Here is a 26,156-nt window from a genome sequence, read left to right as displayed (position 1 = left end):
TCTCGAGGCAGTGCAGTGAAGGTTCACTAGGTTAATTCCAGGGATGGGTGGGTTGATGTATGATGAGAGGTTGAGTAGATTGGGACTCTACTCATTGGAGTTCCGAAGAATGAGAGGCGATCTTATTGAAACATATAAGATTGTGAAGGGGCTTGATCGGGTGGATGCGGGGAGAATGTTCCCAATGATGGGTGAAACTAGGACAGGGGGCATAATCTTAAAATAAGGGGATGCCGTTCCAGGACTGAGATGCGGAGAAATTTCTTCACTCAGAGGGTAGTGGGGCTGTGGAATTTACTGCCCCAGAGAGCTGTGGAGGCTACTACACTCAATAAATTCAAAACGGAGATAGACATTTTCCTGGATAAAAATGGCATTAGGGGATACGGTGAGCGAGCAGGTAAGTGGACATGAGGCTAGGTTTAGATCAGCCATGTGATCTCCTGGACCAGTTTTCGATAGCCTGGATGGGTCGGAGAGGAATTTTCCAGATTTTTTCTCCTCAATTGGCAACTCAGTTTTTTTTCCCTGGGTGATCACATGGGTTTGGGCGGGATGAATAATAAAATAAAATGGGCAGCATGGTGCCCTGTTGGTTGGCACTGTTGCCTTGTGGGATTTGGTGAAAACTAGAGTTAAGATTGGATCAGCCATGATCTTGTTGAATGGCGGAGCAGGCTTGAGGGGCCGATTGGCCTACTCCTGCTCCTATCTCTTATGTTCTTATGAGTGGTTTTGGACAAGTCTACCATGAGGAACTTGTCAAATGCTTGATTAAAGTCCATGTAGACAACATGCACTGTCTTCATCTATCATTATTGCCTCAAAACACTCAATCAAATTAGTGAGTCAGGATCAAATGCCCCTGCATAAAGTCATGCTGATTACCTCTAATGTCTTTGCTTTCCCAAACACAGATAAGTCCTGTCTCTTACTTTTCTGGCTCCACATACAAATTCCATCCTTTGCCCATGGTGGATCTATTCTCTCCAGGACTATCCTTTAGCTAATATACTAATAAAGTACTTTGGGAGTCTCTATAATCCTACTAGCCAATTTTGTGGTTCATTTTAGCCAACCTACTCCTAATTTTTTAAGTTCTTTCTTGTTTCCTTATTATTGATTAGCACCCACAACATCTTAGCATCAATACCTCTTCTAGTCGTTACCATGGTTGCTGCCCTTCGTCCATCCATCTCAGTATTCCTTTTTGTTTCCTTCTTCCCCTCCAGTTCCCATTATTCTCCCTTCAGATACTCTCATTGTCTCCCCTTCACGGGCCCAGGAATTCTTGTCACTGACTCCCTCGCTCTGATAAGGCTTTCCTTGACCTCCACCCACAACCCAAGTGTTGCTATTGTTGACAGACCGTGTTACCGCCATCGGTTCCTTCCCACCAACCCAGGAATTCATGTTATACTGAGTGTAATGTCTCATCCTCAACAGCTCCCTGCCGACCTCTTAACCACGATTTGCTCTAAGGTGCTCTCACCCTTTTCACCCCCAAGTGTGTGACAGACTCCTCACTACCTATCTAGGGCTCCCTACTTAGCAACTCCCTCCCCACCGTCAGCCCTGCTGATAACCCACTCCCCCCACCCAGCCAAGATGCCCTGCTGGTGACTCCCTACCCCTCCAACACTCACCCAGGGCTCCCTGCTTGGTGACTCATTCCCCATCATCCATCCTGCTCAAGTCTGCACCCCACCCCACCAGCCAGGGCTGCTCATCGCCCACCCGGCTTGTAACTCACTCCTACCCAGGTCTCCCTGCTTGGTGACTCCTTTCCACCGACCAGCTACATAACTGGACTCCCTACCAATGAGTGTCCTCTACCTTCCCCCTTCTTTCCCCTCCAGGGCTCCCCATCAGCGACCACCCAGCAACCACCAGGTGCACAGAGCAGAGGAATAGACCCGGAGACTACAATTCCCAGCAGGCGTCAGCGGCCTGCGGAATCGCGCCACTTGGCAGGCCCCGGATGCCGGTTGCCGGGCAACACTGACGTTGAGTGCGGGAAGCCCCGTAGCGCTGCGGTTGTTGCGCAGTTCCAGCGGCGGTTGGCTTTCCCCTCTGTCGGAGCAGCGCACGCGCCAGCAGTCGGGCCAAGCTGAGCCGCCAGTCTTGTCCATCGAGTGACCTCCAGCCGCTTCTAGCGACCGGAGGGACGCCAGGAAAAACGGGTGACCAACGCCAAGACCCGCCAGCCGCCCCCACGCCGCCAAACCTGGGTACCTCACCGCCCACCACCCCCACCGCCATGAACAACCAGGGCGGCGACGAAATCGGGTAAGGCCGGGGACTAGGCCGCCGAGCCTTCGCTCGCGTTTGGAGATGGAGGGAAGTTGGGGGGGGGGCGGTTTTGTTGTCGCGACTTTCGGTTCAGATTCGAGGAAACGGGCACTGGGAGTGCGGGCGCGCCACGTTGGGGCTGGCCTCACCCCAACCCTCAACCCCTCATCCCCGGGCCGTGCGGTGCGGTCCTTAGAAGACGGCGGTGGAAGAGGGAAAGGAAATGGCGACGGTAGAAGGTCAAAGTCCGGGGGGGGGGGGGGGGGGTGAAGGAGAATTAAATTCAGCGTCCTTGCTAATTCAGGTTCTTTCATCAAACCCATAGTCTGTCACCCGAAAAAAAAGCGCCGAACCCCGTTCACGAATAACCATCCCGTTTCCTCCTTCACACATGGGAAGACCCATCGCCTCCCCACTCTCTGGAAATAACTAGCACTCTGAAGACTAACCCGAAAGAAAGTAACCATTCCTTTCAAAAATAACTGACGCTCTGATACTCCCCAAACTGCCATTCCACCAACTGGAACTCCAGGATTCCTCTGTTCCTCCACGCTGCTAAGAATCCTTACCATTAACCATTATTTTGCCTTCAAGCTCGACCTTTCTGGCAATTTTCAAATTTACTATTCCCCCCTCCCCCCCCCCCCCCATTTCCTTACCCAAGTCGTTTATGAAATCACAAAGAGCCGCGGGGGGATGGGTCCCAAAACAGATCCACGATGTTCATTAATCTACAGGCAGAATACTCTTCCATCTACTATCATCCTCTGGCTTCCATAATTTAAAATCCACGGATCTCATCCCTATCTGCACATTTCAATTCAGCAGTTCTGCCTTAAAGGAAGTACTCTGGGCAGATACCGGCTCATAAGACTCAAAAAGAATGTTTTATGTACTTGACTTTCTGTTACAGTGCAGACTATAGTGATTTAAGTTTTTACACTGTACCAATTCCGTGTCCATTGCAAATTCTTACTACAAGGATGGTACACACACTGGATGTTGGTTTAGATTTTAGATACATTTATTTGCTGTTTCATCTGCAAACCTGGTATATGAACCCATGGAGGTACAATAGCCACTGTGACTACCAAATTTTCATTCTTTTGGTGATCTTTTTAAAATATACTTTCTGGAAATACTAATTTTCTTCCCATCAGTGGTTTTTCTGTGATTACCTGAACTACCTTAAATTAAGTTATGGCCCATTTAGCTTGGAGAGAGTTGGTGTCCAGTGGTGGTTAAAATTGGCAATTTAAAATGACTTCTATAGGCAATGCCATTGTTGTGTAGACAATGCAATTCATTGTTGGAGTGAAGATGATGTTATCATGCATTAGTAACCTAATTTTGTGTCTATGAAAAGTAGCTTAGGAAGAGTTTATTTCCAAAAGCTCTGTGGAAGCAGATGCAGTTTACTGAAATGCAGATGTATGGGATTGTGTACATTTGCTAGGTTTTAGTTTTGTAGAATTTGTGGCTTCATTTTGTTTCTGGTTATTCTACAAAGTAATGAACATGTGGAACCTAAATTGTGCCTACTTTTAAATGAATAATAGATTGTGGTGAGATGAGGATAGGAGTGGTGCTATGGATTAATTTGACTATTGTTTGAAGATTCTGTATATTTGCACATTTGATCATCGTTATTTTGTGTTTATTTTTCTTTCTAATTACAAGTTCAGGTTATAGTCCTGTCCACGTAGGTTCTACTGCCTTGTTTTTGTTGGAGTTGAATTTTTAAATGTAAATAAATGTTCATTTTATTTGTTTATATTTGATAACAAGGGAATAATATAGCTAAAGATATTGTGTGTGAAGTTGTCCATATTGTGTCTTTGGGTGTTAATATCGCTCATCAATATCTATTTGGTATTTTAACTAATCTTGGGGATTTGTAATGTGCAGTCAGATCATGTTGCAAGTTAGTGAAATCTAATGTATCTAGCCAGAGATTGCTGTGGATTGTGTGAAGGTTAACTTTTGTGTTTATATTTATGGGTGATTTTTAAATGGATTGTTTGTTGTAGCTTGAGCGGATTTTCCAAAATCTCTTCAAACAGCGGCATGTATTTTCCTTCTAACAACAGGATTGGTCCCTCTGTTTATTGTTAATCATGCTATTTAAATTTGAGTGCCTTAGTAGTTGCATAATGGATAATTTCAGTACATAGCAAATTAAAGGATGTTCATCATTTCTATGTGGAACAGTTAGGTTTTGGATTATTTTGTGGGTTTTTTTGTCTTAAGTTTTGTTACACTTTGAATTTGGGGGTGTAATTTGCTTAAGAATCTCATTAAACATGTAATTCATGGATTTGTGAACCAAACATTGTATTTTAAATCTGGACATATGACATTAAGGAAACTTGTGGAAGAACAGTCACAGTATCATTAGATTCAGTAGTTTGCTTCAGGGTTGCAATTGCTAAACGCAGTAAATTAGAGAAATTAATAGTAAGGTGTGAACATTGATCTCATTGTGATAGTATTTTAATTTTGCTAATCTTTTATCTTGGTCATGCCTTTCATTTCAATGTTGCTACATTCCTGTTCTGGATCCCATTGGATGACTTGGTTTTGGGTAGGATTTCTTTTCAGGAAAATGCTAATGCTGGTGTTTATTTTATTTCAGGAAGCTGTTTGTGGGTGGTCTTGACTGGAATACCACACAGGGTAAGTTTTGTATGGTGCAAGTCATGGTGTTGATTCCTGTGCATTGAAGTGAAGTTGCTGTTACCTAACAAAAGAGGGAACCTTCCTTCTGGATACATGATGCATGTAATTATTTCTGCCTTCTAAAAGAAAGGTGAAATACCCACATTGCCATATGGTTTTTTTAAAAAGTCAACCCCCTACCAACTACCAAAGAAAAAAGCTGATGGATGATAATGGATAAATTAGAAAAGAAAACATATTCGCTTAAGAAGAGAAGATAAAAATATACATAAAAGTCTGTGCACTGTTAAACTTTATAAATTGGAAGAGTGATTTAGGAAAGGTCCCCAGATATCATAAAAAGATTGTTTCGAATTTAAGACTGAGCAGCGGATCTTCTCTAAATTTAAATAAAACATGATATCACGTAGCCATTGAAGATGTGTAGGAGGGGTAGACTCCTTCCATTTAAGCAAGATTGCTCTCCTTGCTAAAAGAGAGGTAAAAACTAAAACCTGTAGGTTAGAAGTATTTAAAGTTATATCTTCATCTGCAATAATACCAAACAAGGCAGTAAGGGGATTTGGGTCAAATTGGACCCTAAAATGTTGCGAGAAGGTATGGAATATTTCCCGCCAAAACTTTTCAATTTTAGGGCAAAACCAAAACGTATGAATTAAAGAGGCATCAGCAGAGTTGCATTTATTACAAAGTGGAGAAACATTCGGATAAAAACTGGACAACTTCTGTTTAGAAATGTAAGCTCTATGAACCACTTTAAATTGTAGAAGAGAATGACGAGCACAGAAAGATGATTTATTAACCGGTTTAAGGATTCTTTTCCATCTATCATCAGAAATCTGACAATTTAGGTCATCCTCCCAAGCTTTTTATTTTATCTAAAAAGTCTTTGTTAATGGTTCTATTACCGCTATCTATAACTTGTTGATTGAATCTAGACAATGCCATATGTTGTCAATTTTTTTGGCGTGTGGTAGTTAGAATGGGGACTTACATAACTTAAGAGTGCTTGTTATTTGATTGGAGTTGATGCAGCAAAAGTTAAATGTTAAAGCCTGGTATGTGGAGATTTATAAAAAAAAAAGTCTTGAAGCAATGTCTTATTAATTACCTTGGAATCTTGTGAAGGTGCTTCCTTTTAGTGAAGATTCTACATTACATGCAAGTAAAACACAATATGCAAACATTGCTGATCTTTTTTCAAATGCCCTCCTTGCATATTGCCCCATAGATCGATCTTCCCTTTTTCAGCAGTGCTTGTCTGTTCATGAGGTTCTGTTTATGTTCTTGTCATTGGAGATCACAAGTTTTGAACATTCAAGACTCAATGTCTTGAATACAGCTAATCACTTCTTATAGTTGTGTGGATAGAATTGCACATTAGGAAAGACTTCCTTGTCCATGCTGGTTAAAATAAAGAAAATAAGTGTTACGCTTTATATTTTTAACAGAGACCCTCCGAGATTATTTTTCCCAATATGGAGAGGTGGTCGATTGTGTCATAATGAAAGATAAAATGACAAATCAATCTCGAGGTTTTGGTTTCGTAAAGTTCAAGGATCCAAACTGCGTGGGTACAGTACTAGCCAGTAGACCTCATAATCTTGATGGAAGAACAGTGAGTTGAATTTACAAACTATTTGGTTGAATATGAAATTTTTATGGTTAAGTGTTAATGTAATTTTGTAAAACTATAACTATTTCCCAGCTATTGATATATCCTTCCAAAATTTGTTACATTTTGTATTTCTTTTGCAATTACCTTTTAAGTTATTCTGTCTTCTCTTGAAATTTAATGCTTGTATATTGGGCAATTCAGTAATGTGAAACAATGCAGAAAAGCGGACCTGAGGTAAAGATCAACTATAAACTTGGTAAATGATGGAGCAGGAATAAATGGTTTACTCCTTGCATTTTTCTTATTTTTGAATTTTTGTCCTATCATAAAGATGGTTTCATTGATTATCAGTGAAGTTAGCCATTGGCTGCTATTGTGCTTTGGTAGAGCTATGATAATGGATCTGTTGTGACTGCTCAATTGGGTTACATGGACTATGAAACAATTTTAGTAAAAGTTTTAATGAATCTTTAACAAAGTTTTAAATTGGGTTTTTAAAATTTACAGAGTTCTTTATATTTGGATGGCGGGTGCACTATGCACTATTTAGTTTTATTTATTGTGAAATTGGTATTTAAATTTGTCTTTGTATAATTACAAAAAATCTTGCTAGTCATGAGAAGGAATCATTACATCAAATATAACATGTCATTAATGTGCATGTTTTATTTCATTTGTCGATGTTTATGGGTTAAGAGACATGTATAAAATTTGTTTATGTAACCTTACTAATATTTGCAATTTTCTTTAAAATTGTTTGCAAAAACTTCTGTGTCAGCCCTCATTCATTCCCTATTATTTACTTGAAAATAGTGTATTTAACTCTTTTGACTTGCAATGTTTTATTCTTCCAGATTGATCCAAAGCCATGTACACCTCGTTCCATGCAGCAAGAAAAACCAAAAGCAAAAGAAGGTGCTGCATGGGTAAGTGTTTATTCGACAGGGAATGTTTTCCATGTTGAGGTTTTGCTGTGAAATTACTTGTCTTTACTGACTTAAAATAATTCTGACCTGTAGAATTTGTTCACTAGTTAAGTTTCTGTTTTGAGAGCAGATGTTAAATCAGTTCTGTGGTGATTGATCCTTATTCCCAAACTACTTCTGAGTGCAGGATAAGTGAAAAGTTTGAAGTGTAGAACCGGTTTTAAATGATATTTACTAATGCAGTTTGTTGGTTTTGTAGCTTTTCATGGCGCAGAATGAAAACATTTGTTTTAGTCAGTTTAAGAAATTTTGGATCATTCTGATTGCAATGTGTAATGGTATGAAGGGGAAAGTATTTTTAACATTTTTAGAATGTTTAAGTTTTGGCCTGATTAAGAGAACTTCCGACCCAATTTCAAAGTTTGAGGACAAAATATCAGCAAGAGACAAGTGACAATGGCCATGAATTAGTATTTTTAGTTTACAAGTGAGACTTCACATGCTGGGTGCTTTAATTTGTATTTGCTATTTTTACATCGCATTTGTGATCTGGTAATATTTTATAATCTTTGCAGAAAGGTTCACAAAACCAGAGCAGCAATAAATCAAAGAAGGTATTTGTTGGAGGAATTCCTCACAATTGCAGTGAGACAGAGCTCAGGGATTACTTCAAAAGATTTGGAGTGGTGAGTAATTTGTCATGTTAGCATTTTTTCCTGAATTTGTAGAAAACAAACTTCCTTTTTGAGTCATTGTTGAGCCTGCCTTCAACTTTGGATGTATGCACTGCAGCGATGCAAAAAATATTTTGCATAACAGCTTTTTAACAAGTAAAGCCATTTTTTAAACTAATTTGAATCTGCTGAATCTTCCAGATTGAAAATACAACTTCATACGTAAATATAGCAACCAAGTATAAATGATTCTCTTTGTGTCAGCTTAAAATGTAGTTGGGAGTTTGACAGGGGGGCATGGTATTTGTGGTGCTCAGTGTTTTGATCGCTTACTTGTCTATATTAACATATTACAAGATTGGTACTTCATGATGTAGCTTTGAATGTTAGCAATTATATAAATATGCTACTGAAAGAATAACACATAACTTCCGTTTTACTATGAGACATTCTCTAAATATCATAAATCATGATATTTTTCCAAATCTGATTTTTAGTTTGTGTATTTTTAGGGTATGTGTATTATGTTTGTACCAGGTTTAACTTCAAAAATACAATATGATGGTTGTGAGCACTTTTCAGTTCTCCATTGCAGCCAGCTCCAAGTCTCCTCTCTTCTACAGTTTATTGTAAGAATTTTATAAATAACACACAGAATTTTCTGCATCACTCTTAGAGTAAACTTGAATGTGTTGAGTTGTAACTCTTCAAAGTCACTTGCTAGTGTTGCTGTAATTTATTTTTGCCAAGTAAATGTGCTTATTTTTGACATATTGTTCAGTTTAAGAATACATCTGGTGTATGTTTGAAATACATTATCACTGATATTGCTGTTCCTGTCTATAGCTTTTAAAAAAGGAATTCAGCAGGACAGGCGGTATCTGTGGAACCCCGCCCCTGCCTCTTTATACTGCATATCTCTCCACTTCAGTCTGTGTCCTAATGCAGGGACTATCCCTCTGCCTCCAAGATGCAGTTTGACCCATTGAGTTCCACCAGCAATTTGTTTTTTGTTTCAGATTCCAGCATCTGCATTTTCAGCATTTTGAGTGAGGAATTAAGGGACAAAATTATATCTTTGCCCTTGTTTAATCTGTATCGATTGAGGAACACAGCAGGATGAAACATAAATTAATCAAGCTTCACAACTGCAGTTCCTCTTCTCCCTCCCCCAAACGTTTGGTTGTGTCTACCTCCTTTCTGCTTTTGATATTTTGATGTTTTTTCATTTAGGTCTCCGAAGTAGTAATGATCTATGATGCTGAGAAGCAGAGGCCCCGAGGTAAAGGCTGATCCATTTTGTTATTGTCTTAATTATTTTTTCTAATATTCAGATGACAAACTGCTTCTTGTAATCCATACAGTACTTTTCACTTTGGGTTCTCAAAAAATGTATGTGGCTCCCAATATTTATTAATAAAAAGCCATTGAGACCAACTGTTAATTTTAATCCGTCAAAAGGGCCTTAGATATATACTATCTTTGGGAACAAGGAAGATTACATATTGTAAGTTACTTTCCTAGAGCAGAACGTGTAATTTGATTTAGGGTTATTGTTAACTAATTTCTTTGATAGAATGCCAGTGTGCCATTTCCCACTGTCCTGCCTAATATTTGACCTCTGCCCAACATAACAAAAAAAAATCACAGGTAATTGTCATCATTCAACCTTGCATTTAACCAATGCAATGGAATAACCAAATTTAGTAACATTGCGTATTATAGATTTAATGTGCCTCTGAAAGCCTGTTGGGCTTTCAATAAAAGGTGATATACTTCAATAGAATGGTGTTCTTGATTAAGAGTAGAGTTTAAATTTATTTTGTAATGAAACCTGTAGCAGCAAGTAATTGAACCGTTTTGGGCAAGCGGTCAGTGCAAACAGTCTCTAAACTACTAACTTGGATTGCACACAAAAAGGGGGGAAAAGGGTAACGTTAAAATGTTTCATGTTACACAGGAGTTTTCTGTGATGTTTCTTTTAGTGCTGTTGCACTTTTACTCTGGCACTCTCACCTGAGTCAGAAGTTTATGCCTTTGTAGCAAACTCAAAACTTCAAGCTTCACTTCAGTACAGTACTGAAGGACTGCTTGGGGAAATATGAAACTGAGAGCCTGTCTGTCCCTATAGTGGATATAAGGAAATGTTAGAACAAGTGAGTTTACCTCACTGCCCTGGCTAATACTTGTCCTTCAACCAACAGGATTAAAAAAAATTAAAATCACAATTGTGATTGTTGAAACTTGGCTTTTGCAAATTTGCTACCAAGTTTGCCTTCATTATGTACTTAAAAAGTGCTTTATTTATTCATGAGGTGAAAGTAAAAAATTTACTTAAGACACTTTGCCCTTTTGGTTTCTTGCAGTCAGGACCAATTCACTCTTTATTGGAGTGTCATCTGGTGTTCATAGCACTTGAGATGTGCTGGCATTTCAGGAATGAAAGGGTTAACTTGCAAAGAGCATTTGATGGTTCTGACCTGTTTAGAAGAATGAGGAGGAGATCTCATTGAAACTTATTGAAGGTAGAAAGGCCTAGATAAAGTGGATGTAGAGAAGATATTTTCTTCAGTGGGGAGTCTAGGACCAGAAGGCATTGTCTCAGAGTAGAGACCATGAATAGCCTTTTAGAACAGAGATCAAGTATTTCTTCAGCCAGAGGATGGTGAATATATGGAATTAATCACCATAGACAGTTGTGGAGGCCAAGTAATTGGATGTGTTGAAGTTGCAGAGGTTGATAGAATCTTGATTAGTAAGGGTGTCAAAGGTTACAGGGAGATGGCAGAAGAATGGGGTTGAGAAGAATAATAAATGAGCCAGTATATAGGAGCAGACTGGAATGGGCAGATGACCATATTTTCCTCCTATGTCTTATGACCTGTAGCATACTTTACAGGTTTTGAGGGAAGAGTGTTTGGTCAGAGCAATTTCATTATTGGGCAAAGCGTGGTCTGTGAGTTGAGTATTTTAGAGCAAGTGAACTTTAATCCCAGTTTATTATTTAGTATTTGATATGATTTCACTATGCAAGTGCTGCTAGTCCTCAGCCATGTTGTTAAATGGACAACTTCGAATAGACAATTAACTTGTGTTAGAGTAATGAACTTAATACATGATCTTGTCCTAATCTGCAACATGCAAGCTTGCAGAAGGTATTGTATTATACCGTCTGCAATGCAGTAGTTCTGTTTCAGTTACTGTTGCAGAATTGACAGTGTAACTGGTGATTTTCCTTTTGCCACTCGATTGCTGTAACTTATCACTCAATTAGAATTTATTTATAATAGGTTTCTAAGTATGCATGTTGAAAAGAAATATGATAATCTATGATAGTATCAAAAATGACTTGGGGGAGAAATTACACTAGACTGAGTGAAGATCTTAATAGTCCTGAAAAAGACCAGAATAAATCCAAGTATATTTAACCAATTTCTGCAAGTTTGTAAAATACCTTGTAATATATGCAGTAGGGTTGACTGTTCACAATTTTGGTATGTACTTGAAAGGGATGTGATTAGTCATGAGATGAATTCCTACATATAGGCGGCATACTGGAAGTTTGGTCTTTATGTGTAGTATTATATGTAGAAGTTTAACATTATCACTTACATTGCAAATATTGCTGGAAATTACATTCAGCTGTGTGGTAAGTGTATTGTGTACACAGGTGTAGTATTCTTGTTTTCATTGAAATGATACTTCTAAAGAAAGTTGGTTAAATTGCCTGAATTCCAGGAGGTTGGCTAGTTCTGGAGTTAGCCAAATGTGGAATAATCAGATGAGTAGATTGAAATCAGATCAAAAGTTGTAAATTCTTTGAAATGTTACGTATGAGAGTGAGGTTGCTTTCAGTGTAATCCATTGAATTATAAATTCCCAATCGTCCATTTGACATTTATGAGAACCTTTCATGAAGAATCTGTATGTGAAAACCAAACTGAAACGTACATCTTTGCTAAAGTAACTGAGCTTTTGAGCATCGTTTTCATTTGGAACTTGAACATGCTTTTTTTTTTGCTTCTGGATTTTAATTGAAGTTTATTTTCCTAAATTATATTTGAGTCCTCCAAGGTTAATTTTATCCAAATATATTTTCTTGGACAAATCGTGTTTAGAATTGTCAACTATTAATTATTGCTGTGGAAGATTTTTTTTGCTGGCAGTCAGTTTTTAACAAGTTCAATATGTGCATTTTTATGTGATAGTTTGTCATCTGAATTACTGTATTTGGATATTTTCAGAAAAATATACCTATTAATATATCTAAGTTAATTAGTCTTGATTTTTTTGCCACTGCTATTCAGTTTAAGTATAATTTACATATGTAAGTTTTATTTAGTTAAAACTAAGTGCTGTAATGTTAAGAAATGTATCTGTTGTTTTGCTGTAATTAACTTATCTCTTTAGATTTTCCTCTCTAGGTTTGTGATAAGTTGTATCACACAGGTACAGGCCAGTTCTACACACAGGAGGGATGGGATATGTCTGTCTGGAAACTGCAAGACGTTTGTCATTTGCTCTTGTTGCTGACAGCAGAATTTCCTGCTGCAAAACCATTTTGGCCTGTATCTTTGTGTATCAAATGTTTTTAACTAAAACTTCTCTGGGCTGACCAACAATGTTGGATAAGCTTCGAGGGTACTTCCTATAGTGTATATATATAAATATACATATCTATATTTTAGTTTGGTTTATAAAGCTATAGCATTATGTTGCTGCTGTCAGCACTAGCTGCAAAGCAATATGCCTACCAAGAGGAAAAACACAGGGTTTCAGATAAGATTGGCTGGCCTGAATTGTGTTGGTATTTCACCTTTTTTTTTTAGAAATTAATTGAAATTTATCTTTTTTTGTATTCTAACCATTTTAGTTCTTTCAGTTCAAAAATCTCACTGCTTTTCTCTTTCTTCCCGTTTTATTTCAGTGATGTAGCAATGCCCTCCATGCCATAATGATAACTAAATAGACAAATCTTTTGTAATTAATAGGGGCAGATATAAAACAACAATGCATTGGACTGTTAATTCAACACACCCACTTAAAAATATGCTCAAGGCAGGTGCTTGCTTCAAACTCTTTGCTTCCCTATACTCTCTTGCCTTTTGTAGTTGCCTTGGCTGGCTGCAGAGTATAATTATTTGTGAAGAAAGCTAAACAAAGTTACAGGTTTTCAGGAACATTAATTATTTAGTGTTCTTAATATAAATTCTGGATTCATTTTTGTCAACATCCAACTATTGTAATCTTTCAAAGATGAGCAGTTCACATAATCTTGCTTCACTGTTTAATACTTTTATAACACAATTATGTATGTTAGAAGTTCTACACTATATTTTGGCTGACTTATTGCATTGATTATTTGCAGTGTCTTTTAGAATTGTTCTAAAACATCACCTTCCCCAAGAAGGTGCTTTTAATTTACTTTTAATGAAGCACCTAGGAGCTATGTGAAGAGATAGTCTTTTTCATCTCTTCATATTGTGTCAAGTATGTGTTTCCCATTGCCTCATGGAAATTATCCTGAAATTAAACTTTTAATTGTGTTTGTAAAACATCTTTCCTTTGACAAGTTGCTGTAAAATAACTTGTACATTGTTAATTACACTCCATGCATTCTCGCTTCCCAAAATTCAATAATATTTACTTAATGTGTCACCCTCTGCATAACATGATTTTTATTTAAAATTTCTGATTCTAGACTTGGGGTATCATTGCACATGTCCGTTTCCTTTAGCTTTGGTCAATATTTGAAATAAACTTAATGAACTCAGTTGAATTAGTGAAACTAGCCAACACTCATAACCCTGTGTCAGTTTATTTTACCTTAAAACTTCCAAATTTGAAGATAAATTTCTCTAAAATGCGCTGTAAAATGGTTGGAAACTTGTGATACAAAAATAGCTGTCATTGGGGTCAATTGCTGTATTTTATTTATAACTGAATTACTGACTAGCTGGAATGTCTTCCTGTCAGTGATTCAACAGAAGGGGCTTCCAATTATCTGAAACCCTGGGATATCCTTTAAATATATCCCCGCCCTAATACTGTGCATCATCCTGTTTTGTGTCACTACACCCTGCTACCTTGATTCACTCTTCGTCGTTGGATAGGTTTTGGATTTATTACTTTCGAGGACGAGCAATCAGTGGACCAGGCTGTCAACATGCATTATCACGACATCATGGGCAAAAAAGTGTGTAGTTGTAGTTTTATTTTACCCTTAGAATGAACCGAGGCTTAGGTGACTGGAGATTTCACTGGGGTTATTGTGTGTGGTCTGTACATTGAAGAGAATCCTGTTAAAAGGTAATTTAATGACTTAGTGGGAACCAGAATTTAGTACTATTTGCTGCTGAAGAAGCAGTAAATACGTTATATTTCATGCTTTTACACTTTAATGATTTTATATATATATAAAATCGGTTTTCAAAACAACCTATAGAGCTTAAATCAATCATGGCCATTCTTAGAATGATGAGCCTGCATGCACTTAAGCAGAATTTATTAGCTGCTTGCACGTTAGTTATAATTACTTTTATTGTAGTTAGCTATTCATAAGACCGGTGAAATCTGTATTAATCATTTAAGTCTCCGTTTAAGAAACCATTCCTTCAGATATGTTTTTAAGGATGTAATTTGTGACTGGTTTTAATAAGTTGAAATAAACCCATCAGTGATCTGTTGAGTCATATCTTGACATGCTGAAGGACTGGTTGTTAATTTTATTTTGTTTTGTCTGAGGTCACTTGCTGTATATTTTAGTCAATAATAACTTAATGTAAAAAAAAAACAGTTAAGTGGCCTCATTTGCTTGATCTTCATACTGTGTTGTAAGACAGCATAAAAATGTTTAATTTTGTATATAAGGAAGAAGCAAACTTAAGTTGTATCTGGGCTGGTAGAGGGATGGCACTTGTGTTCAATTAGCAAATGTTGGGTGCCAATCCTTGATTTTTATGTCCTGTATAATGCAGGACACGTAAAGCTAATTTAATATATATTAAATTATTATAAATGGGTTATTAAGTGTGTAATGTATGTATATATCAGTGCTTTGGGCAAAAGAAAGTTATTTTAAATTTGATCATTTAACTTGTGATACAGTATTGAGCATTAAATATTTCTACTGCAGACTGCAATGGCAAACCAGTGCTGCAGCTTTATTTAGCCTATAAGGTTTATTGAAATTTCAGGTATGCATTAATATTCTGTCTCCCAGTGTCATTTAACAGCATTGTAATGACCCAGTTTGATGGTTTGTCCATCTACTTGTAATCCTTGGGTATTTCCTGTCATGTTTAAATTCAGCTTGTTCGTCCCTAGTCCTAACTTGATAAATCATACTGTGTAAGATTTATCCTGGCATGAATAAGACAATAAGGTATAGAAGCAGAATTAGGCCATTCAGCCTTTTGAGTCAGCTCCGCCATTCCTTCTTGGCTGATCCTGGATCCCACTCAACCCCATACAACTGCCTTCTCCCCATGGCCTTTTGTGCCCAGACCAATCAGGAAACTTATAAATTTTCATTTTAAATACACCCATATTCAGACACAGCTGTCTGAATATATTTAGGTTTTGTTCAGAGGTAAATTTACATTGTTTCAAGAAAAATGTTAATATAAAAGTCAAATTTACTTGATTTTTTTTCTCTGATTTCTTTTAGTTTTTTATTGGTCTGCAATTGTTTTGTTACGACTTGGATGATATTAATCATGGTTGTGTAGATTTTTGTTATATCTGCTGTGGATTTGAACTTGCGCCATAATGGAAAAAAGTATACTTGCTACAATAATGGCCATTGCAGAGAATAATGGCTGCACCAAATTAACTCCCTGTTAGGCACAAATTCGGATTGGTACTGAACATAGTGAATGGTTTGTTGATCTAATAGTAATGGGTCAAAGCTGAACCTGAAACAGTGAGGCAGAGGTATACTTTGCATCTGTCTTGACTACTGGCCAAGATGGAAAGGGCATTATCACCATGCTGCAGATTTCAGATCAATTTCTGATGAAGATTTTTTTGTCATAAAAAGAGGGACTTGTAAATCGAAAATGCTTAACAATCGTACTGATGAGAATTTGTTTCTATTCTTTTCCATGAGATTGTTTAGAGATTGAAATTAAATGTGTAGGCTTTGATTTTGGAGTAACTTTTGAATGATTGATGTTTGCCAACAATTAAGGCAGATTAGAGTTCAGGCTTTTGCCCAGAGCACTGTAGGAAATCTATATTGTGCATGTAACTTTGAAATGTTGTCCAGCAGTCCTTTTCCATTCCTGTTCACTACTATCCCATTTCTAAAACACATCAAGAGTAGGTTTTCTTTGTGATGCTTCCATTATTTGTTTCCTGTTTTCTTTAGACTAGAAATACAATACTTTAATGTGCCTTTCTCTAAGAATCTTGCTCTTCCCAATAATGGAACCGAAAGTAGTGTTGTTACAAGAAGGTCACACTATGGTGATATCCCATTACAATAAAACTCCGATAATCCACTCTAATGATTCTGAAATTCAGGTGGTTTGATATCTGGCACATCACATAGTTCCTGCACTCCCCTGAACTTAATGAAGTTTAAAAATAAATTAAAAGTTTGTTGGAAAATATGATATCCAGTAGTCTAGAAAACCTACCAACTGAGCATTACCCAAGTCCCAGGCATGCTGGACTATCAGAGTTTTACTGTCTGTTGCAATAGCAAAGTGCAGCACTATGTCAATTGCTTATGAATTGATTTATGCTTTTGGTGGTTAAATCCTACCTTTGCATTTTTTGACATTGTGTAAAGAATATCATAGTATAAATTAAAAGTAAAGCTGATAGAAATATCTTACATTTGAAAACAATATAATATTGTACAAATTCTTCTTGTGTATCATATTTGTGTAGTTTAGACTGTTAAATCCACTTCATCAAACCCTAGATTGAAAGTCTAATTAGACCTTATGGCCCAAAAGTATTGTCTGACATCATCAGTATTGGCAATCTGTTGGCAACTGAATACTTAAGCTAGTTGGAGCAATAGCCAAACTAATTATTTTTGTAGTCCCATTTTTTTTTTAAGTAAAGCTATTTCATTTCCACCACAAACAATGAAAAGGATAGTTAATTTGATTGTTTATAGTACTGCTTTGAGTTGTGGGCATTACTGCCGCCATAATCAAAACTTGAAAGTTTACTTTATAGTAAGGGTTATTTTGACATTTGCAGCTGAAGTTGGTTTGTATATTTTGAAAAGTGACACCTGCTCTTGAGTTGAGATCTGAGGTATTGTTAGCTTAGTGGTGATGGTGTGTAATTTATTCAAACACAGTATGAAGATTTGCTTCTAATTTACTCAAACTGTCCATTTTTATCTGCATGTATTTCCTTTTTCTGTTAAAGATGTAATTTAAGACTCGATTAGCTCATCCATTCCCTTCTGACATTATGTTTCAAGTAATTAATTGAGATTCTTTATGCATAGCCTGGGGAAGGTAAGTCATTATCTTCCATTAGATGTTTAAATAACATTTTTTTAAGTAAGGCCACATCTATCTAAAGAAAACTATGTTTCTCAGGTAATTTGCATCTATGAAAATGACAGTGGTTAGAATAATTTCTATTAGACCAGACTTCTGATTGACTGTTAATTCTAAAGAGACTAATTGCAAAATTTAGATATTTTAAAATTCAAAGTAAACTTGATATCTGGTAATGAGTAATCATGTAAAATCGTAATATATACTTGAGAAACATAAATATGTATTTATCTATATCTATATATACACATATATATATTTTGGCCTATTTAAGCTATTTTAAATGTAGTTGTAAGTTATAAGATTTAAGTGTAAATGTTAAGTTTAATAGACACGGGTGTGTTGAGGGAGAGGGTTTTGGAAAACTGATCGGAATAGCTGTTTTATCCTTCCCTCTGTTATCCTCATTAGGTTGAGGTGAAACGCGCAGAGCCTCGTGACAGTAAAGGCCCAGGGCCTGGCCAGCCAGGAGCACCACAGTGGGGCAGAAGCTTACCAAACGCTGCTAATGGCTGGGGAGGTCAGCCCTCACAAAGCTGGCAGCAGCAGAGTTACACTAGCCCACAAGGTAAATGTGCTAAATGTTCAACTCAATATGCAAGCAGTGGTAGAGACTTTAAATTGACTTTGTCAAAATGCTGCATGCTATAATGTTAAGCTCTAGATTTATTATTGATTAGTCCATGTTCGAGGGTTATCATTAGTGTTGGGCTGTTTATATTTTGGTAGCAATTTTTAAGGTGTGTCATTGAAATGTTTCATGTTATTTTTTCTATAGCAAGGTACATATTAACACTGACAATGTATCCATGATTTAACTTTCATAGACACAGTGTTCATTAAAGTAGTGCTCAGCAAAAATTGACAATGCATTCCCGGCTCATAAGGGAACACGATATATTTGTTTCTTCACATCTGAATGATTCACATTAGTCACCAACTTTAACCTGTAGACTGAGTTTCTTTTTGTGAAGATAATTTTAACATATAGTTGTCTATGATAATTTTTGTTTTTCTCCTGCCCTATCACTACACCAGATTATAGCTAATAACTTTGTATTAATCAAATCACAAACAGGAGAAAATCTGCAGTTGCTGGAAATCCAAGAAACACGCAAAATGTTGGAGGAACTCAGCAGCCCTTCCTGAAACGTCGACTGTACTTTTCTTTCCATAGCTGCTGCCTGGCCTGCTGAGTTCCTCCAGCATTTTGTGTGTGGACCTTATATTAACTTTGGCCAAATATTTGTGCTTTTGCCTGGATCACAAGATCACACATATCAATATTGAGCACATTAAAACTACAAAATGTTACTGATAGGTTAGGCAGCTTCTGTCACGAGAGATGTAAAATGATTGAACGTTATTGGTGCTATTGTTGAAAGCTATAATGTTATGTATGGAGTGCTATGTTTGCCAAGAAATACTACTTTGATTCAAAATTAACTCATTGATTGTTGGAATATGAAAAATGAATGGAGGTAATTTGTTCTTAACTGAAACATTACTGTCTCTCTACAATGTACCCTTAAAGAGATCAATACATTGATCTCTTTTATTGTCTCCAAGTTGGATCTGGGCTGTACTAAATTGATGTAATTAACATGTCCATAGTACATGTGCAAAACTGTATCCTTTACAGTTCATTTATGTGATTTGGGTCCGAATTTTAGAAATCTGGTGCAATTTGCTCTTGGGTAGTGGACAGTTCAAATTAGTACCATTCAGGTTCACATTTTTTTGAATGTTTGATGAGTGTTCTTTGTTGCCAAGTATCTGCTTGGAATCTCTGCAAAGAATTGCCCTACAGTTAGGCCCTGTGTGTGCACATTAATGGAGTATCACTTGAATAAAGTTTGAGGATCCTGGGGTCCTGCTTAAAATTTTCCAAATTGATTGTGAGGCCAGTAACCATGTAAATTTATGAAATATGGCCCTTAATTCTACTGCTTGCTTTGCTGCTTATGGTATTTTGTCCAGCTGTATTAACCTTTTGTTTATCATATTATATTAATCTCTGTAGACATTGAAAATGAGCTACTTTGACTTTGTTCTCTCTGTGTTAGACATTAAAATACATACCGTAGATTCCGGATTATAAGCCGCTACTTTTTCCCCACATTTTGAACAGCTTTGAACTCTGCGGCCTTTAATCCAGAGCGGCTAATACATGGTTTTTTTTCATGCCGCCTCGTAAACATTTTGCCTCGTAACAGTAGACCAATAAAATTGATGAGTAGTTCACAGAGGTCCAATGAAATTGTACGATAAATCAAGCGCACTTTCACAATTAAATTATTGTAAATCAGTCATTTGTACTCACCCTCATCAACATGGAAAATACTCGAAGAAAAGCAAGACCCGATCGCGTTACGCAAGCGCGTCAGACCCGATTAGACCCGATCGCGTTACGCAAGCGCGTCAGACCCGAGCGAAAACGCTGCTTTTAAGTTAAAGGCGATCAATAACTTTTCCTGGTAGGCTGCAGTATATATATTTTTACCAGTCGCTAGGAGATATTGGAATGTTGTTCGTGCTGTTCAGTAAAAAAGTATATGCAACGTAATTTGTGTTACCGATACGTATGTATATTTAAAAGTAGCGGTGCGGCCTTTACAATTAATTGATTTTATTTCTAAAATTAGAGCCAGCGGCTTTTAATCAGGTGCGCTCTGTAGTCCGGAATCTACGGTAGTTCTGACATAATGTGCAGCAAGATGAGAGAAAGGAACTCGGTTGCCTTTTGTGTTGCCCACTTAATCTAATGTAGATGAGCGTGGTGTCAAAAAAGGCATAAAATAACTTGAGCTGTTCTCGGCGTCCTGTTGCTGTTGTGCTTCAGGATATTATGATTCAGCTGAGACACAGCACTTCGAAATACAGTCGGCCCTCCTTATCCGTGGATTCAATCAACCATGGATTGGGAAAACCCGGAAGTTCTCTCTCCAACACTCGTTTGAGCACGTACAGACTATTTTTTTCTTGTCATTATTCCCTAAACAATACAGTATAACAACTATTTACATAGCATTTACAGTTGTATTAAGTATTATAAGTAATCTAGAAATGACTTAAGAGTACAGGCAGTCCCCGGGTTATGAATGAGTTCCATTCCTGAGTCCGTCTTTAAGTCGGATTTGAAGTCGGGACAGGTATATCCAGTATTATTTAGCGTCAGTTAGTCAAACATTTTTCTTAGTATATAGTACATATTTTACCCTTCTGTGCATATAAAACACTTAAGAAACATACGTATTTCAATAATTTAACCACTGCATTGCTTAGTAATAATTGTAGCTTTCATCGGGGCAGGGCCTTTCACATGCTCCATTAAAATTGTTCCGATCGTTGACCGACTGTAGCCTGACGCTTTTCCAATGACTGATGGCATTTCACCTCTTTTCAATCGTGATTATTTTCGTGAACAGAAACACTGCGCATTCAGAGTGCGCCACCAGGTCCTAATGTCCACTGCATGGAGCCATGTTAATTAAAGTCCCAGGTTCCGCTGGGTCCAAAAGACCACCGCACTGATACATGTTAAATAAGGGACTTCAGCATCCGCGAATATTGGTATCCGCGGGGGGTCCCGGAGCCAATCCCCCGCGGATAAGGAGGGCCAACTGTAATTGGCATCTTGTGAAAATGTATTTAATAGGTTATTGTGCATTGCCAGGTTTTCTCCAGTTCCACTAGACATTTAGTTTAAGTCTTTCTGGGGTAACTTATGATCATTAGCTTGCTTTAATTGCTCTTTTATTTTTCAGGTATGTGGATGACACCTGGTCAGCCAATGGGTAGGTTGTTTTGCAATAAAGTAAATATGAATAATATTTTCAGTACAAGCTTCTATGTAGGGGAAAACAGCAGCATAATTAGATCATTGGTTGTTTTTGTGTTTTGTAGGTGGGTATGGACCACCACCTCCTCCAGGAGGACGAGGTGCCCCTCCACAACCACCCCATTTTAATCCATATGTAGTGCCACAACCACCTCCAGGAGGATTTGCACCACCTCAGGGATTTGGACAGAGTTTTGGTGCACCTCCACAATATGGTATGGATTGTTTATAACAGTATGTTTTGGATTTGTAGGATGTTTGAAAAAATGTGCATTTCCTCTTTCTTTTAATGAGATATGATTTCCCAATATGTGCCAGGAATGTACATTATGACAATAGTTGCAATTTAATTGCATATCTGGTATTGGTTCATTTTAATACATATGCCAGTTATTTTGTGTTATGGTCTGGTGGAGGGATGGATTTGATAATTAAATAGCCTATTCAATACTAAAAATAATTGAAATTTAGCAATTTCATCTGGTGTGTGCTATTAAGAATTTTTGGGGTGGTCATAACATTTTAAAATCTCATTGTTTGGATGAAAGTCATTAAACAATTCTGGACCTAATCTTTAGTATCATGCCTGTTTGTGTCCAACAGTGCAGCCTGTAGAAGCCTTGCTTCATGTTTCCAGATTGTACAATTCTTTATACTGTTAAAAATCCTCTATCAAAATGTCTTGCAGGGATTCTGCATTGCTGCTCTTACTGACCTTAAAGAGCCAAGCTGGTCTGCCCTGATTCTTGCAGCATATCAGCTGAACTGTTCTGTGCTGGTCCTGAAGCTGCAGTAGTCCATGTTTGCTGTTCCATTTTATTGTTGGACCATATGAATCTTGCAGTTTAATTGACCAAATAACTTGTCCCTATTCATTCCTTTTTTTAAGCGAGCAGCATGGACAATGCAGTGTTGAACTTGTTTGTGGCTGACTACATTCCTGTTAGTCATTTTACAGGCAGTAAAGCTGGGTCCAGTGTAGCACAGTGAGATCCACGCATTATATATGTACATGTACATTTCAGAATGGCAGGTGCCTAACAAACATTTTTTTCTAGGGCATATCTGGTTGCTTTTATTTTTGTTCATGATCGTTAAAACTATTGTCCTTTTGTGACAAATATTTAAACGATGTGACACCCATCCATCCCTATATTTTTAATCTTTCACCTGTCAGTCTGACCTGAGTTCATTCTTGTTGCTATTCAGGCTATGGAGGATTTGGCGCACCTCCAGCTGACCAGTTTGGCCCACCTGGAATACCAGCACCCCCTGCCACACCAGGAGCAGGACAGATAGGCTATCCACCAGCAACACAGACACCTCAGGATATGAGCAAGCCACCTGCTGGACAGCCCGAATTCCCTGGGTACAACCAGTATGGTAGGTAACAAGTAGTGTAGGATTTGGAGGTGCTGTAGGATTAGAAAAGAACTCAGCTCCCATCAGTGAATATAACTCCTGAAGTCAAGGGTCCTTGTACCTGCTTGTATTCGCAGCAGGAGTATGTGAACACCAGAAGATCGAGGTAAACAATGGTGGGTTGAATTAGATCATCCTTTTCTAGCATTTTATAATTGTTCATGGATGTAAATTTACTGTTAGGGCCAGAGCAGCAGATGTAGTCTTCAATGTTCAAGTTACTAGCAAATACAAGTTCATTCAGTAAGTAGTTCAACTTTTTTTTTTACATCCAAGCAGATTGTAATTTTTCAAATGACATGTTTTTTGATTTCTTTTTCTCCTTTTTTTTTTCCCCTTCCCCTTGCCCCACCCAATCCCTATCCCTTCCATCTGCTACAACTTGCAATGTTAGTAATTCCTAACCCAGCTGATGATTTCTACTGTTTTCAATCTGAATCTTGATGGGTCCATCTGCTTCCTTGTGATAGCTGTCTGATTGCATCTCCCTGCTTTCAGTTTCAGGTGCAGTCTGATCTAAGCAGGGAGACTGTTCTGGTCAGAATATACTTTAAGGTAGAAAGTTAGATCAAAAGATTTCCAGGAATTGGATAATTGGAACCAAGGCCTTTTCAAATGAAAATTGGAACTTAGAAGTGTTAATCAATGATGACTCGTCTGCTCTTTTTGTAATTACAATTGGCTGCTACACTGCATTTGTTGTTAATTTCCAGTGGCAGTGTTCCATACCAAAATCTTGAATATTAAGACTGACTGAAGTCCTTGAAAATTGGAACTTATTTTGATCTGGTAATATATTAAGGTTTGTAAATTGATCATTTGGAAGTAGTTGAACCAACGCATGTAATTCAGTATAATACTCTGCTCATTTAATCACTGTCATGGGGTGCATGTGTTTTATCTCCTTAAACCCAAATACACTGCAACTCAGTACCTTTTTCTACAGGCTGTACTACATTCACTAAAGGTACTTGACTATGAGGCTCAATCCCTATTGCTAATTTAGATGCAGATTGTTTTAATTATATATACCGTTAGTTTGTTGCCACAATTTACCTATATAGAATAACAAATTGACCAAACATTTGCTTAAAAATGTGTTTCTATTTCACTGGCATTTCTTTGCATCCATATGCCACTGGTGACCTGATGCATCTATGCCATGGATTGAAGCAGGCTCAGGCTTACTGGGGTAGTCATCCTGGTTTCCTCATCTCCCTAATAGGCATGGGTAACTATCCTCAGGATCCTTCAGGCTACGGACCCACGCGTCCTTCTCAGACTTACGGTCAGGCTGAGCAGGGATATAGTGCAGCAGGTAGGTGTTGCATAGACTTTGAACTGCCTTGCTTCAACAAAGATGAGTAGCTTAAGTAGGATGTAGTCCTTGCTCACATTTTGTTTATAAAGTAGGAGAATAGTGCTAAAGCAGTTGAGCATTTGTTGTGCTGGTACAAGGATGATCTAATTGTGAAATGTTAACTTTTTCTTAAGTTCTCTGTGAAATGTTTGGTGACGTTTGTTTGCTCTTTTGCCTTTAAACAGTCATAACTCTTCTGTTTTATCTATTCAATAGGTTATGGGCAAGACATGAGTGGTTTTGGCCAGGCCCCAAGTTTCTCGGATCCAAATCAGCCAGCTCCCTCATATGGAGGACCCTCAGCACCAGCGCCCCCAGGGGCTCCACCATCAGCACCCGGTGGATTTGCCCGCGGTCAGAACCACAATGCTCAGGGGTTTCATCCTTACAGGCGTTAAAACTATGGCAGGGAAAAGGAGGAGTATATTCTGGTGTAAATTTGGCCAGGAATTCCTTAATTTGTGACTCTTTTGTGACAATCACTTGATTATATAACAAAAACAACAAAAAAATTTAAAAGGAGTTTGAAGGATACGCTGTGAGCTTTGGACTGCATTTTTTTTTTTGGGGAATTTATTCTCCTCTCTTCCCAGCAGCACAAATGACCTCTGCGCTCTGATTGATGCAGGGTTTAGGAGAAATACTCTGCTGTACCATACAACTCTTTGGTTTCTTTTCTTTTTTCATTTGTTCCTTTTGAGACTTTGTTTTACCCTAGTAAACCTTTATGTTTAAATAAAATGGAAACATTTGAATTCAGACGTTGCAATTTTTAGGAGAAATTTTGTACTGTTTACATCTGACTTATTTTTTAATTTAAGATGTAGATTTCCCTTAAGAATGGTTGTAGAATAAACTGCAATTAAAGACAGATGACCCCTGGTTTAAATAAAGAGAGCACATTTCGTTTAATTGGCTTGGTGTGTTACTTGTTTTGTAATTTTGTTCTTCTTTAAAGAAATTGCTCTTGTACTTTCAAGTATTTGTCAGTGGATCGTCTATTTTCCATGATCACACCAGCACACAACAGAAATATTCAATAAGCATGTTATGCTCTATAAGCTCCTTAGCCCTTAGCTGAATGATGTTGCCTCCCAAAAGCAGTTTTTTTATATAGATTTTGCAGTTTGTGAAGCCATAACATGTCATTTGATGCTATTGATTTTGTTAATTCCTTTAAATATCTGTTAGCCTCTGCATTAATCTGCTTTTGACCATTTGTTGTATTGTCTAGCGTGTATTTGTTCCTTAATCATTCAGACAATGTCAGTAGTGTTCCGAGATCTGCTTCAATGAAATAAGAAACTTAATATTCCTGTGTAAGCATCTGTTATTCTTAGTTTCTCTTCCCCACTCAAATAGCACAATCTGCTATTTAGTGTTTATTAGCAGTTACAGACTTCATCTCGGACTTGCAATTCATGCATCTCTGTCAGCTCTGTGTTTTATTTTTGAGTCAAATGTTTCAGCACGATTTTGTTCTTGATGCACCTAGTATAAGAGAAAAAGTATGTATTGAATGCTGTTTTTTTTATCATTAGTCTGAACAGATATTTAACCTTATTTCCTAAAACAAAATCTTTTGTATTGTGCCATTGTCCATTGTGCTTTTTTCCCCCCTCTTCAATAATATGACCTGAAATTGGGTGAATTTGGAAGGAATATGTCCACTGGTTTTGTTGTCTGGATAAGTGCAAGTTACCTTTTAGTGTTGTCAAGGATCTAAATTGGACCCCATCCTATCTTCACTTTGTTGGAGTTAGACTCTGCCTGTTCTGATAAACAGAAGAATCAGATTCATTGTTTTCAAGCAT

At 37.5% G+C, this 26,156-nt stretch overlaps 1 protein-coding gene and 1 non-coding gene across 6 annotated transcripts; both read left to right on the top strand.

Moving 5' to 3' along the window:
* The first annotated feature begins 2,026 nt into the window (after positions 1 to 2,026).
* dazap1 (DAZ associated protein 1) lies at positions 2,027 to 25,254 on the top strand. 5 transcript variants are annotated; one of them, XM_073068334.1, is made up of 13 exons: positions 2,027 to 2,289; positions 4,928 to 4,968; positions 6,423 to 6,589; positions 7,444 to 7,515; positions 8,091 to 8,201; positions 9,423 to 9,471; positions 14,303 to 14,385; positions 18,131 to 18,287; positions 21,487 to 21,516; positions 21,626 to 21,775; positions 22,770 to 22,943; positions 24,208 to 24,300; positions 24,559 to 25,254. In XM_073068334.1, the coding sequence occupies exons 1-13, from the start codon at positions 2,261 to 2,263 to the stop codon at positions 24,738 to 24,740; spliced, it is 1,338 nt and encodes a 445-aa protein (XP_072924435.1). In that variant the 5' UTR covers positions 2,027 to 2,260; the 3' UTR covers positions 24,741 to 25,254. The 5 variants fall into 5 exon arrangements, with proteins under 5 accessions (XP_072924435.1, XP_072924437.1, XP_072924438.1 ...); XM_073068336.1 differs by lacking the exon at positions 22,770 to 22,943; XM_073068335.1 differs by lacking the exon at positions 24,208 to 24,300 and having other exon boundaries at positions 2,028 to 2,289.
* On the top strand, positions 20,457 to 20,589 carry LOC140740426 (small nucleolar RNA SNORA13). The gene has a single exon (XR_012101857.1). It is a non-coding gene; the product is annotated as a small nucleolar RNA SNORA13 (small nucleolar RNA).
* Positions 25,255 to 26,156: the final 902 nt, after the last annotated feature.

The sequence above is a fragment of the Hemitrygon akajei genome, chromosome 16 (genome assembly GCF_048418815.1).
Source record: "Hemitrygon akajei chromosome 16, sHemAka1.3, whole genome shotgun sequence".
NCBI classification, from domain to species: Eukaryota; Metazoa; Chordata; class Chondrichthyes; order Myliobatiformes; family Dasyatidae; genus Hemitrygon; species Hemitrygon akajei.
Note: the sequence above shows the minus strand (reverse complement) of the source record. Positions and strands in the feature narration are given on the sequence as shown.

Coding starts and splice junctions, on each gene's coding strand:
- dazap1 (XM_073068334.1), top strand. CDS start 2,261: ATGAACAACCAGGGCGGCGACGAAATCGG. Junction 2,290..4,927: donor CAGGGCGGCGACGAAATCGG/GTAAGGCCGGGG, acceptor ATTTTATTTCAG/GAAGCTGTTTGTGGGTGGTC. Junction 9,472..14,302: donor TGAGAAGCAGAGGCCCCGAG/GTAAAGGCTGAT, acceptor GTCGTTGGATAG/GTTTTGGATTTATTACTTTC.